Genomic DNA, 14,746 nt, shown 5'->3' on the forward strand with positions numbered 1-14,746 from the left:
TAGTTGCTTTTTTGGGGGAGGGGGAAGAAATGGGTTAAAGGCATCATTTCCTGATTGAGAGCTTGGACATTGAGCAAGGAGATAAATACTGAAAACTATTTCCTTTCCCTTGTTTCCAACTCACCCTACCTCCATCTCTTGATGATCCCCATGTTGTATCTCTAAACTCCAAGACCTAGGTCTCGGCTCACCACTTTCTAACTGGATTCTTGACATCCTGACTTGTAGGGTGCAATCAGTAAGAATAGGTGACAACACCTCCTCCACCATAATCCACAATGCTGGTGCCCTACGAGGCAATGTGCTCAGCCCCCTACTATATTTGTTATATACTTATAACTGTGTGGCCAAATTGCACCTTGACTCCATTTATATGTTTGCTGGTGATACCATCATTGTAAGTGGGATCACAAATAACGATGAAACAGAATATAGGAAAGAGATTGAGTGTTTAGCTGCATGGTGTAAAGACCCAACAATTTCTCCATCAATGTCAGGAAAATGATGTCAGGATGCAGAGTGGAGGGTACGCCCCTGCTGAGTTGGAGATGGTCAAGAGGGTCAAGTTCTTGGGAATGATGACCACCAATAATCCGTCCTGGTCTACCCATGTCGACACCATGATCAAGAAAGCACAACGCCTCTGCTTCCTCAGGAGGTTAAGGAAATTCGGCATGTCCACAAAGACACTCACCAATTTTTATAGATGCACCAGAAAAAACACTTTATCTGGATACATCACAGTATGGTGTATGGTTCCCATGTTCCCAAGCCTGCAAGAAACTACAGAGAGTCATGAACACAACCTAGTCCTTCATGCAAACCAGCCTTCCATCCGTTGACTTCACCTATACATTCTACTACCTCAGGAAAGCAGCCAACATAATCAAAGACCCCTCCTACCCCAGTTATACTCTCTTCCACCTTCTTCTGGCAGGTAGAAGATATAAAAATTTGTATACATGTATGAACAGATTCAAGAACAACTTCTTCCCTGCTGTTATCAGACTTCTGAATGGACCTCTCAAATGTCAATTTTGATTTCTCTCTCCACAGCTGTAACACTAAAAGGACTTATCTTGAGTGTCAGGGCCTTCGTTTGCAGCAGCAGCAGGAACAGTGAGAGTAAAGAACAGAGTGGGAACAGTCAAATTGTGCTCTGGGAAGGTGAGTGAACCAATATTTGGGCAGCTGAATCTGAGACACTACATGTGTGGGGGGGGTCTCCCACTTGCCGCCCTCCTCTAACCAAACAAAAACTCTGTGGTGTCTTGATAAGGTAAGATTTTTCAATTTTTTTTATTGTGTGATTGGTAAAATCTTTTCTTTCCTTTTTCATTTATCTAAGTTAAAACATAGTTCAGCTTAAGATTAAAAAAAACGACAGATCTCAGACTCGTGTTATGCTCCTCTTACTCAATGTGGGAGCTCAGGGACGCGGCTGATGTCCCTGATTCCTTCACACGCAGGAAGTGCGTCCAGCTGCAGCTCTTGTTAGACTGCATGACGGCTCTGGAGCTGAGGATGAATCACTTTGGAACATACATGATGCTGAGGAGGTTGTGAAGAGCACATTTACTGAATTGGTCACACCGCAGATTAGGATTGCTGAGGCAGAAGGGGAATGGGTGACCAAAAGGCAGAGAAAGAGCAGGAAGACAGTGCAGGTATGCATTGTGGTTATCTCCCTCCAAAACAGGTACATCATTTTGGATAGTGTTGGGGAAGATGGCTCACCAGGGGAAGGCAGCAGTAGCCAGGTTCATGGCACCATGGCAGACTCTGCTGTAGAGAAGGGTGGGAAAGAGTGTGGAAGGGCTATTGTCATAGGGGATTTAATTGTAAGGGGAGTAGATAGGCGGTTTTGTGGTCGAAAACGAGACTCCCAGGTGCACGGGTCAGGGATGTCTCAGCTCGGCTGCAGAACATTCTTAAGGGTGAACAGCCAGCTGTTGTGGTGCATATAGGCACCAATGATATAGTTAATAAGTGGGATGAGGTCCTACAAGCAGAACTTAGGGAGTTAGGAGCCAAGTTAAAAAGTAGGACCTCAGGAGGTAGTAATATCAGGATTGCTACCAGTGACACATGCTAGTCAGAGTAGAAATGAAAGATTAGGCAGGATGAATGTGTGGCTTGAGAGATGGTGCAGAAGGGAGGGGTTCAGATTTTTGGGACATTTTGATTGGCTCTGGGGAAGGTGGGGCTATTATAAATTGGACGGTCTACATCCGGACCGGACTGGAATCAATGTCCCTCAGGGTGCTTTTGCTAACGCTGTTGGGGAGGATTTAAACTAATGTGTCAGGAGAATGGGAACCAAATGAGGAGGTTAGTGGACGGTAAGGAGGTAGTAACTAAAGCTTGTAAAGAACTAGATAATGAAATCAACGTGACTAAGGGGAAGAGTAGACAGGGAGCAGATGATGAACGCAAAGGGACTGGTGGTCTGAGGTGCATTTGTTTTAATGCAAGAAGCGTAGTAGGTAAGGTGGATGAACTTAGGTCTTGGATGAGTACCTAGGAGTATAATGTTATTGCTATTACTGAGACTTGGTTGTGGGAAGGGCACGATTAGCAACTAAATATCCCAAGATATAGATGCTTCAGGCAGGATAGAGAGGGAGATAAAAGGGGTGGAGGAATTCCATTTGTGATCAGAAAGGATATCACAGCAGTTCTGAAAGAGGGCACTATGGAGGATTCGAGCAGTGAGGCAATATGGGCAGAGCTCAGAAATAGGAAGGGTACAGTCACGATGTTGGGGCTGTACTACAGGTCTCCCAACAGCGAGCATGAGATCGAGGTAGATTATGGAAAGATGTAGGAGCAACAGGGTGGTGATGATAGGAGATTTTAATTTTCCCAACATTGACTGGGATTCACTTAGTGTTAGGGGTCTAGATGGAGCAGAATTTATAAAGAGCATCCAAGAGGGTTTTATAGAGCAGTATGTAAATAGTCCAACTTGGAAAGGGGCCATACTGGAACCTGGTGTTGTGGAATGGGCCCGGCCAGGTGTTGAAGCTTCAGCAGGGGATTACTTTGGGAATAGTGACCACAATTCCATAAGTTTTAGAATACTCACGGACAAAAGACGAGAGTGGTCCTAAAGGAAGAGTGCTAAATTGGGGGAAGGCCAACTATACCAAAATTCAGCAGGAGTTGGGAAATGTAGATTGGGTACAGCTGTTTTGAAGGTAAATCCACATTTGATATGTGGGAGGCTTGTAAGGAGAGGTTGACTTGAGTACGGGAAAGACATGTTCCTGTGAAAATGAAGGATAGAAATGGCAACATTAGAGAACCATGGATGACAGGTGAAATTGTGAGACTAACTAAGAGGAAAAAGGAAGCATACATAAGGTCTAAGTGAAAGAAAACAGAAGCAGCTTTGGAAGAATATCGGTAATGTAGGACCAATCTGAAATGAGGAATTCAGAGGGGCCAGGAAATATCTTTAACAAACAGGGTTAAGGAAAATCCCGATGCTTTTTATTCATGAGGGTAACTAGAGAAAGGGTTGGCCCACTCAAGGACAAAGGAGGAAAGTTACGTGTGGAGTCAGAGAAAATGGGTGAGATTCTTAATGGATACTTTGCATCAGTAATCAACAAGAAGAGGGAGATGATAGATGTTGAGGTTAGAGATAGATGTTTGTTTACTCAAGGTCAAGTTGGCCAAAAAAGGTGATCCAGCAGGCAGCATTCTCTCTTAGCTGCATTAAGGTGGACAAATCCCCAGGTCCGGATGGGATCTATCCAAGGTTACTGAGGGAAGCGAGAAAGGAAATAACTGGAGCCTTAACAGAGAGCTTTGCAGCATCCTTGAACATGGATGAGGTCCCGGAGGACTGGAGAATTGCTTATGTTGTCCCCTTGTTTAAGAAGGGTGGCAGGGATAATCAAGGTAACCACAGACTGGTGAGCCTGCATCAGTGATACGGAAGCTGCTGGAGAAGATACTGAGGGATAGGATCCATTTACATTTGGAAGAAAATGGGCTTATCAGTGATAGGCAACATGGTTTTGTACAGGGAAGGTCATGTCTTACCAACTTAATAGAATTCTTTGAGGAAGTGATAAAGTTGATTGATGAGGGAAGGGCTGTAGATGTCATATACATGAACTTCAGTAAAGCGTTTAATAAGGTTCCCCATGGTAGGCTGATAGAGAAAGTGGAGTCGCATGGGGTCCAGGGTGTATTAGCTAGATGGATAAAGAACTGACTGGGCAACAGGAGACAGAGAGTAGTCGTGTGAGTTTCTCAAAGTGGAGAACAGTGACCAATGGTGTTCCACAGGATCCGTGCTGGGACCACTGTTGCTTGTGATATACATAAATGATCTGGAGGAAGGTATAGGTGGTCTGATTGGCACTAAGATTAGTGGATTAGCAGATAATGAAGGGAGATAGATTGGAGTTGGGCAGACGGAATTCAATCCAGGCAAATGTGAGGTGATGCATTTTAGAAAATCCAATTCAAAACCGAACTATACAGTAAATGGAAAAGTCCTGGGGAAAATTGACGTACAAAGAGATCTGGGTATTCAGGTCCATTGTTCCCTGAAAGTGGCAATGTAGATCAATGGAGTGGTCAAGAGGGCATACGGCATGCTTTCCTTTATTGGACGGGGTATTGAGTACAAGACTTGGCAGTTCATGTTCAGCTGTATAAGACTTTGGTTCAGCCACATTTGGAATACTGCATACAGGGAGTGGACACGAGGTTCATCAGGATGTCGCTTCGTATGGAGGGTGCTAGCTTTGAAGGGAGGTTGAGTAGATTAGGATTATTTTCATTAGAAAGATAGGGGTTGAGGTCTACAAAATTATGAGAGGTATAGACAGGGTGGATAACAAGAAGCTTTATCCCCCCGAGTGGGGGACTCAATTACTAGGGAACATGAGTTCAGAATGAGAGGGGAAAAGTTTAAGGGAGATATGCATGGAAAGTTCTTTACAGAGAAGGTGTTGGGTGCCTAGAATGCATTGCCCGCAGATGTATCTAGACAGATACATAAATGGGCAGGGAGCAGAGGAATACAAATCCTTAGAAAATAGGTGACAGGTTTAGATAGAGGATTTGGATTGGCACAGGCTTGGAGGGCCAAAGGGCCTGTTCCTGTGCTGTAATTTTCTTTTCTGCTACATAATGCACTTTGTATGGTATGATCTGCCTACATAGCACGATAAACAACACTTTTCGCTGTATCTCAATACATGGGACAACAAACTCAAAAAATCAATTTGAGTTTAAACTCAAACTACTCAAAAAATCAATTACCTCTGGCTGGAATCCTTGGCCCTTGGATTTTGAGGTTGCTGACGTAGCAGGAGCTACAGAGTTGAAAAATGTGGTGTTGGAAAAACACAGCATGCCAGGCAGCATCCAGGGAACAGGAGAATCGACATTTCTGGCATAAGCCCTGAAGAAGGGCTTATGCCCGAAATGTCGATTCTCCTGCTCCTCGGATGCTGCCTGGTCTGCTGTGTTTTTCCAGCACCACATTTTTCAACTCTGGTACTCCAGCATCTGCAGTCCTCACTTTCTCCTAGCAGGAGCTACAGTCTTCTATGTGGTGCTACTGACTGCAAGAGAAGCTAGTCTGCTTGACCAGGCTCCTCCAGCATCCCTGGAGACCTGATTCTAGACTGACTACCACTGGTGCTTGATTGGCAGAAGACCCAGCAGGCAGCATTCCCTCTTAGCTGCAGCTGCTCCGGGAGTACATGCATGCAAATTGGCTTGCTGACAAAGTGATTTCTGGTTTTGGAAGTTGCTGCTGCACATGGATCTTGGGGGAGGTCTCCACAAAAGAAAAATAAATCTGAGGGAGGGTAGCACAGGTCTTCATTAGAGATCCACACCACCACTGGGAGATTATGCCTTTAATTTTGAAAACCTTTATTAGGTCACCTCTCAGTTTTCTCTTTCTATAGAAAAGTGTGTTATGGAAAAACATGAAATAGATAATAGTTGTGTCTTTTCAGATCTTTTTCTACACTTGTCCAATGTTTCCATAAACTTCTTGCAATGTGAAAATCAGAAACATGTATGGTACTCAAGCATGCCCTAACCATGATTCCTATATATATTTGCTTTTGAATTATATTCTGACAAAACTAACCTTAGTGTTTTTCATTCTACAGTTTTCTTAACTAGCTTTGGTGTATTTAATGATTTTTGTATCTGTACTCCAAGATCCCTTTCTGCCTCTACCCTATTTGGACAAGTTGGTCTCATTATTTCATCAAGATAGACTACATCATACCTGTCTATAAGAATGGTACTCCATTTGTAGATTTCCAAGTGATTTTGATAATCAGTAAACTAAGTCATAAATTAACACATCAGAAACTTAACATGGATGAACTAAATGTTTTCACTTTCTCAGGTATAATATATAGTGGAGTGAGACTTACTTCATGATAAAGGTAAATGAAGATTAATATAGGAACTGCAAACCTCATCACACGGACCTATAAAAACAATTACATAAAGATATAATTACATAACAATACATTAGAAAGAGACTAAAATGACAGTCATTTTCAAATAGGACAGAAAACAAAAACAATGAACAGTAAAGACCCATTAGAGTTCATTCGAATGGTGTAAAACAATAGCATTAATTATATCTAGTAAAACGTTGGATTAACTTTTAAAATAACTTAGATACGCTATTCAACATGGATTCAAAGTGAAAACATCCTGTTTAACAGTCTTCCTGGCTTTTTAAAGGCAATGTCATGCCAATACTGTTAGGGTAAGCACACAACCTAGTGTAGCTAGCTTTTTAAAAGGCATCCAAACACCTGGAAGCAAAAGTCTATAAAATTAAGGTTAGAACAGTAGGAAATTCAAATTAAGTCTTCAGATTTTTCAACAAATACTAAGTAGTTATGTCAAAGTAGATTTCCTCAAAGATCAGTAGTGAGAGCAAGCTTTCTAATTTCCATCATTGCCTTGAATTTAGAAATTAAATGCAAGAAAGTCACATTAGTGGATGTTACTAAAACAGGAAGAAGTAATTGCTTCTCCAAGTTAATCGCAGATACCTCCTCCTACTGCCCCCTTGACCATGACCCCACCCCCTACCACCAAACCATCATCTCCCAGACCGTCCATAACCTCATCACCTCAGGGGATCTCCCATCCACCGCCTCCAACCTCATAGTCCCACAACCCCGCACCTCCCGCTTCTACCTCCTGCCCAAAATCCACAAACCTGACTGCCCCGGCCGACCCATTGTCTCCGCCTGCTCCTGCCCCACCGAACTCATCTCCGCATACCTTGACACCGTCCTGTCCCCCTTAGTCCAAGAACTCCCCACCTACGTTCGGGACACCACCCATGCCCTCCACCTGCTCCATGATTTTCACTTCCCCGGTCCCCAACACCTTATTTTCACCATGGACATCCAGTCCCTGTACACCTCCATCCCCCATCACGAAGGACTCAAAGCCCTCCGCTTCTTTCTTTCCCGCCGTACCGACCAGTACCCTTCCACTGACACCCTCCTTCGACTGACTGAACTGGTCCTCACCCTGAACAACTTCTCTTTCCAATCCTCCCACTTCCTCCAAACGAAAGGAGTAGCCATGGGCACCCGCATGGGCCCCAGCTATGCCTGCCTCTTCGTAGGATATGTGGAACAATCCATCTTCCGCAACTACACTGGCCCCACCCCCCACCTTTTCCTCCGCTACATCGATGACTGTATCGGCGCCGCCTCGTGCTCCCACGAGGAGGTTGAACAGTTCATCCACTTCACCAACACCTTCCACCCCGACCTCAAATTCACCTGGACAGTCTCAGATTCCTCCCTCCCCTTCCTCGACCTTTCTATTTCTATCTCAGGCGACCGAATCAACACAGACATCTACTACAAACCGACCGACTCCCACAGCTACCTGGACTACACCTCCTCCCATCCTGCCCCCTGTAAAAACGCCATCCCATTCTCCCAATTCCTTCGACTCCGCCGCATCTGCTCCCAGGAGGACCAGTTCCAAAAACGCACAACCCAGATGGCCTCCTTCTTCAAGGACCGCAATTTCCCCCCCGACGTGGTCGACGATGCCCTCCACCGCATCTCCTCCACTTCCCGCTCCTCCAACCGCCACCAGGACAGAACCCCACTGGTCCTCACCTACCACCCCACCAGTCTCCATGTACAGCGCATCATCCGCCGTCATTTCCGCCACCTCCAAACGGACCCCACCACCAAGGATATATTTCCCTCCCCTCCCCTATCAGCATTCCGTAAAGACCACTCCCTCCGTGACTCCCTCGTCAGATCCACACCCCCCACCAACCCAACCTCCACTCCCGGCACCTTCCCCTGCAACCGCAGGAGGTGCAAGACTTGCGCCCATACCTCCCCCCTCACCTCCCTCCAAGGCCCCAAAGGAAACTTCCATATCCGCCACAGATTCACCTGTACCTCCACATATCATCTATTGCATCCTCTGCACCCGATGTGGCCTCCTCTATATTGGGGAGACATGCGGCCTACTTGCGGAGCGTTTCAGAGAACACCTCTGGGACACCCGGACCAACCAACCCAACCACCCTGTAGCTCAACATTTCAATTCCCCCTCCCACTCCACCAAGGATATGCAGGTCTTTGGACTCCTCCATCGTCAGACCACAGCAAAACGACGGTTGGAGGAAGAACGCCTCATCTTCCGGCTAGGAACCCTCCAACCACAAGGGATGAACTCGGATTTCACCAGTTTTCTCATTTCCCCTCCCCCCAGCCTGTCTCAAATTCAGCACCGCCTTCCTAACCTGCAATCTTCTTCCCGACCTCTCCGCCCCCACCCCAGTATGACCTATCACCCTCACCTTGACCTCTTTCCACCTATCACATTTCCGACGCCCCTCCCCCAAGTCCCTCCTCCCTATCTTGTATCTTAGCCTGCTGGACAAACTGTCCTCATTCCTGAAGAAGGGCTAATGCCCGAAATGTCGATTCTCCTGTTCCCTAGATGCTGCCTGACCTGCTGCGCTTTTCCAGCAACACATTTCCATCTCCAAGTTAAAATCAACTGGAAGAAATAAGTGGACTGATCAATGGTAAACTAACTCCACATTCACTCATTCAATACAGTCATTATTTATCTGAAGAGTTGAAATTGTATATTTTTTAAAAAACCTCCAGTACACTGGTTTTCATCTACACTAGTTGTTACATGGTTCATAAAAAGTATAAAATAATTGCAATTTTGAGAAAAATATGCAGTATAATTATCAAACCGGAATGGGTCTGAAATAAATTATTGTTTGAAAGGCGCATTAATTATGAGTGAAAGTAATCTTGTTTTATAGAAAGAAGCATCTTTCAGACCACTGACACCTCATAGCAAGGTATAATTACTATTTAAATTCAAATAATTAGAATCATCAAAATATAAAACACTTACCAATTTTAGGCTAACAATCCAAACAAATTAACAGCAATTGTCTTAATTTATAAGCCCTGTACTCTTTTAAACATATGTTGGCTGCACAATGCAATCTTAAAATATAAAATCTCATCACACAGTTGCATTTGTTTGCATTACATCAACTTATAGTTACTGTGAATGGTTCAATAGAAGCAATTACTGTTACCATACAATCATAATTCTGACAGCCTGCAGCAGCAACAGCACAGAGACTCAAGGCTTTGGGAAGGAGGCCCCCTTACCTTATGGAGACATCACCACCCTAGGAGTCATAACTTTAGAAGTTTCAGATCTGGATGCTTCTCTCCTTTTTGGCTTTTTTAAAAAAATCTGTTTTTTGTATCTAAAATGGTTGCTTGTTTTTTAATTTAGGTTTTTTTTTCTGAAGATGGCATTGGAGAATGGCAATTTTGTACAATTTTCACTGTACTTGAGTACATGACAATAAAATCTAATTCTGAAAAAATCTAATTCTAATTTTTGCTGCACCTAATTTGAGTAATTCATATAATTGCAGTCACAATTCCTATGTAAAATCTGCATGTAATTATATTCTTAGTGAAATAATATTGACATCATGCAAAAAAAACCTCAGCTATTAATTAGACCACTTATGACTCCTAAATGTAGGCAACAAAGAAGGTCCAAATAAATGACTGCAAATAGCTTTGGCCAAGCATGCTCAAAGTGCTAGGATATCGTTGTACTGATTTAAAATACAAGTATTAAAATGGTTGTGGATTAATATAGTACTTGAATATGTTTAGTGCTTAGTGATGCTGATGGGTAACATGTCAGAATAATATATTTAACTTATTCTTAAAGAAATAGATATGCAACATCTGTCATTCCAGAGGCTGAAGAAATCGCAGATGTCATCTCATTTATACAAACACATTTGATAGTGCAGAACAAAACTAATGAAAAAAAGTCACTTTAACAAAATATGCAAGTCTACAATTAATAGCCACATACACACTTATTTTCATTATGCAGAACAATGGACATACATATTCAATATTCTATCAGGCATTTTGTTAACAAAGTACATTAAATATAAACTTGAAGTTTGAATACAAAAATAATGGTGCACTGTATCTGTGCAAATGGCACTGACCCACTGAGGAGAATGTAGTCGAATTGCTTTGAGACTCAGACTCCATAAATGGCTGCTACAAATTGCTGCTGATGCAAAGACACACATATGAGATGTCCACAGATATTTCATCCTGTAACAAAGAATAATTGAGCTAAAAAAACTGAGGTTAATCACAGGATCTTCTCTATCTACAACAACTACTGCCTAGAAAGACACAATCAGCAGGTACATAGGAACAAAACTGTCTGCAAATTCTTCAGTCATGCAGCATTCTAACTTAGAAATATATTTCAGTTTCTTAATTACTGCTAGTTCAAAATCCTGGAACCTCTTACATTATAACACTATGGGAACACCTACATGCGTATAGCAAAACTAAACTCAAAGTTGTAGAAGAAAATAGGGAAGGTAAATACATATTTCAGTAAGGCACTTTATTTAACTTAGATTCATGATACAGAAAAAGCATCAAAGTGTATTGTAATGAGCATCATATGCATTAGTTCCCTTAAGAAAAATGAAGAAATCATTCCAATATTGTTAAATTTGAATTTCTGCATGATAATCTTTTGAAAATTACAAATACATTACAATATGAATCATAGTTTAAGCAACAATATAACATTTACCATTAAGTTATCTAGCATTTTAATTCATAATAAATCAGAAGGAGGACTAATTAGTCCATCAAAACTTCATTGCAACTATTACAATTGCTTGGATTTATTTAGCTATTATTTTTATATATATCACTTTATATGTGTAATAAAATGTCAAAGCACTTAGCAATTGTCAGTCTGCAAAAACAGGGTCTGATAACTAAAACTTGCTGTCAGAAACACCTTAATGGTGATGAGTGGTGAAGAGGCAGAGTGTTTATGGTCTGGATGACTGAAGACATGGCTGTAAATGATAGGGTGAAGGGAATGGGAAATAAACGAGCTCAGAATTGGAGGAACACAGAACGCTTGGAGGGTTGTAGGGCTGGAAAATTCTGCTGATAGGGTGTTGTAAGGGCCTGGAGGTCTTTGAACTTGAGGACAGAATTTTAAATGAATCATTAACCCTAGACCCAGAGCCACTGTAGGTCAGTACGCAAAGGGGTGAAATGTGAACAAGTCCTGGTGCAAATGGAGATGCAGGCAATAGATTTCTGGTTGATCTCAAATTTATGAAGAGTGGAAGGTCGGAAGCTAATCAGGTGGGAATTAAAGTAGAACCATTCAGAAATAACAAGAGCATCAATGAGACTTTCAAAACCAGACAAGTGGATGCAAGGTCAGACAAGGGTGATGTTGAGAAGAATGAAGTAGGTGGTTTTTCTGATATGAAGTAGAGAAACTCAAACAAGACAATGTTGTGATGAGTCTGGTTCAGCTTGAGTCTGGCATAGGCGAACTGATTCAGTTGGAAGGGATTAGATTCTATACAACGTTTGTTTGGAATAAATTGTGATTGATCCAGATCTGAGCAATAAGGAGAAAGAAAACAGAAATAATGGAGTAGGGTATGGAGGGAAAAATCAAAAAGTGGCACACAATTGGACACAGGGAAATTTGGATGACACAGACATGGCAAATATTTGGGGAAGAAATGTCCTGGTTTTTAAATCTCTGCAGGACAGACAGTAAGATAGAGTCCAAAGTTAAAATCAGAGATCCCGTGGAAGAAAGAAGTTGATTTTCAGAAAGTGGAGTGAAATTTGGCCTAAGTAGGATCTAGGATCAATGGCAGATGTAGGCAGCATATGATCTAGTAATCTAATGATCATACACTAAGTTTACGATAGATTATAGATACATATCCATATAATTAGCCTACACATGGAACTATTAATGGACTAATTTACTATGAGATTACAGGATTTGAAATGTTAAAAAATGTCTGTGTAATTATATTTCCTGTGTAACTAATTTATTAATAGCACAGGTCTTCCAAAAGGAAGATAGTAATTGCAGCAGCATAGACAGTAATTGCTGCAGCAACCATGTGGAAGTCCCACTACACCAATCCCTGCAATTACCAGAAAGTTGAAAATTCTGACATGCAGTTACCTAGCATCTGGAATCCTCCACGTAATTCTCCAACTATGACTTATAGTCAGAGGCTTCACTTGGTTTTGACTTGCCTGAATTTTTAGCCAGGAAAGGTTAGAAAAAATAATATCTGCTGTAACTTATGATGAACTATAAAACCAACAATTTCCACTCACTCACTTGCAATCTTTCTTCAACTCTAGAACTAAAACTCCGCACACTGCTAACCTGAGCCCCCAAATGTACTCACCTTCCAAAGATCAACTCCTTCTTCACACCCCCTCCACAACCTGACTTGACTGCCTTGATCCAATGACCCCTGAGTCAACACCCCATGGACCTGACACCCCAACCCTGACTGCATCTTAGCCCAAGCAAATTGATCACTTCTCCCAATTCCCCACTTGTACCCCCTCCGATCCAATACTTTCTCCTCCCACCTTCATTTCTCGAGGCCCAATACCCCATTCCACTCTGCCTAATAGTCCTTCTGCCCACCAGAAACCAATACCCAATATCCCTGGCCAAATTCCCTCAGAGTTAACAGATCCCCTCATCCTGAAGCTGACCTGCCCACTCTCTCAACTGGATCTGCCCTCACAGCTTCCAGCTCACATAGGCACAGTCCCTAACCACTCTAACCTCCAACCCACGCTGACCCACTAAGGACCCTACCCCAACAATTGCTTTATTTCAGTATCTGTGAACGCAGCTTCAAGACTTTTAATCTACTGAAAATGGCACCTACTGCTAGAAAAGCAGCCTTTGTCCTGGACCTAAGTGGAGTCCTGGACTCATCCTGCTTTGGCTGGGAAGGTCCTGCCCAGAAGTTTTCAAAAATCTCAAAACATAAGTGGGCAAACTTTGAATAAGTGGGCAACTTATAGACTGATCAGTGTTGGAAATTGGGATTATGACTCATACCTGAAGATTCGGGTTAATATTTGGTCTGTACTTGCATATTGGGCCACTGAAATCAGGGTTTTAGAACTTTATTTTGTTAAAATTCTATTTTATTTTTATTTTCAGAAAAAAACACCCACAAGACATTTGAACTAATGTCATAGATTACAATACCTCATTGTACTTAAAGCCAGCAGACCAAATAGCACATTGTGCAGTAGATTGTAAGCCATGTCGGGCCTCAACATAGTCATGTTCTGTTCTTTAATGGATGTGCTCTGGATTACAGCTGAACTACAGCTGGGGAGACAAATTACAGTTAAATTAGTTAGTGATAAATGAAGGAGTCAAGCTGATTATCTCTAAGTATATATGTTGCTTGCAATGACATCAGCTCAAAATATTGAATTACTTCCATTTTACTAATTCCTGACCTTAAGTAATTTAAAACAAAACTGCATTGAGCTCAAAGTTTCACAAAGCATATGTTCATATAACAGTGCGTTCTGTTCTCTTTGTGCAGGAGATAAATGCTGTACAATTAAAAAGCACCACTGTAGCAAATCACACAGAATAGTGTCGGAACACAGGGAAGCACAGGAAGAAAAGGATTAATGCAGTACCTCTTTCTGCCCATCCACAATCACTCAAATCTTTCTCCAATTCTCCCAGAGCCTTCAAATCTCATACCTTTGCTAAGACCTGTGACCAGGAAAACCTACTCTATCAAGGCTCATTGTTATTAGTTCACCGGTCAGCGCAACATCGAGGGCTGAAAGGCCTGTTCTGCACTGTATTGTTCTATGTTCTAGGTTAACTGGCTTTGAAATCTCACAGGTTTGCAATATATTGAGGTTGTCATCAGCTGTGAGATGTGGGACAAGCTTTTGACAAGTAATGCAGGATTACTCATCAAGGTTACTTTAGGCTGGTCAACAAACTCAGGTTAGAGGTGGTATTTAACACATAATATTGCAAGGAGGCAATTAAGATCTTCCAAGTAATCGATGAAAGTAAATCTGGAACTGAAAGCTAGTCTCAGTAATGGTGACCATGAGCTACTGGTAACCATGAAGCTACTGGTAATTGTCGTGGAAATCCATCTGGTTTACTAGCTTCCTTCAGAAAAGGAAGTTTGCCATCCTTATCTAGTCTGGACTACATATTTTAGATTTAGATTTTATTGTCACATGTACTCAAGTACAGATGTACAGAAGTACAGTGAACAGTGTATAATGTCAGCACACAAGGC

General features: G+C 42.2%; 1 protein-coding gene and 1 long non-coding RNA gene across 4 annotated transcripts in view; one reads left to right on the forward strand and one right to left on the reverse strand.

Moving 5' to 3' along the window:
* The window catches only part of LOC148147316 (uncharacterized), a 74,054-nt gene that overhangs the window by 19,678 nt on the left and 39,630 nt on the right, over window positions 1-14,746 (forward strand). The window contains exon 2 of the long non-coding RNA XR_015759945.1: window positions 1,057-1,167. This is a non-coding gene — a long non-coding RNA (uncharacterized LOC148147316). The remainder of the gene's footprint in view (window positions 1-1,056; window positions 1,168-14,746) is intronic.
* The window catches only part of dpy19l3 (dpy-19 like C-mannosyltransferase 3), a 99,004-nt gene that overhangs the window by 13,958 nt on the left and 70,300 nt on the right, over window positions 1-14,746 (reverse strand). For all 3 annotated transcript variants that reach the window (XM_087995849.1, XM_087995850.1, XM_087995848.1), the window contains 3 exons: window positions 13,669-13,794; window positions 10,574-10,685; window positions 6,426-6,482 (listed from right to left, as the gene is read on the reverse strand). In XM_087995849.1, the coding sequence (XP_087851975.1) occupies window positions 6,426-6,482; window positions 10,574-10,685; window positions 13,669-13,794 (295 nt within the window). The remainder of the gene's footprint in view (window positions 1-6,425; window positions 6,483-10,573; window positions 10,686-13,668; window positions 13,795-14,746) is intronic.

This window comes from Chiloscyllium plagiosum, unplaced genomic scaffold (assembly GCF_037043375.1).
Source record: "Chiloscyllium plagiosum isolate Xiang-an unplaced genomic scaffold, Cpla_swu_hap1 HiC_scaffold_17, whole genome shotgun sequence".
NCBI lineage: Eukaryota > Metazoa > Chordata > Chondrichthyes > Orectolobiformes > Hemiscylliidae > Chiloscyllium > Chiloscyllium plagiosum.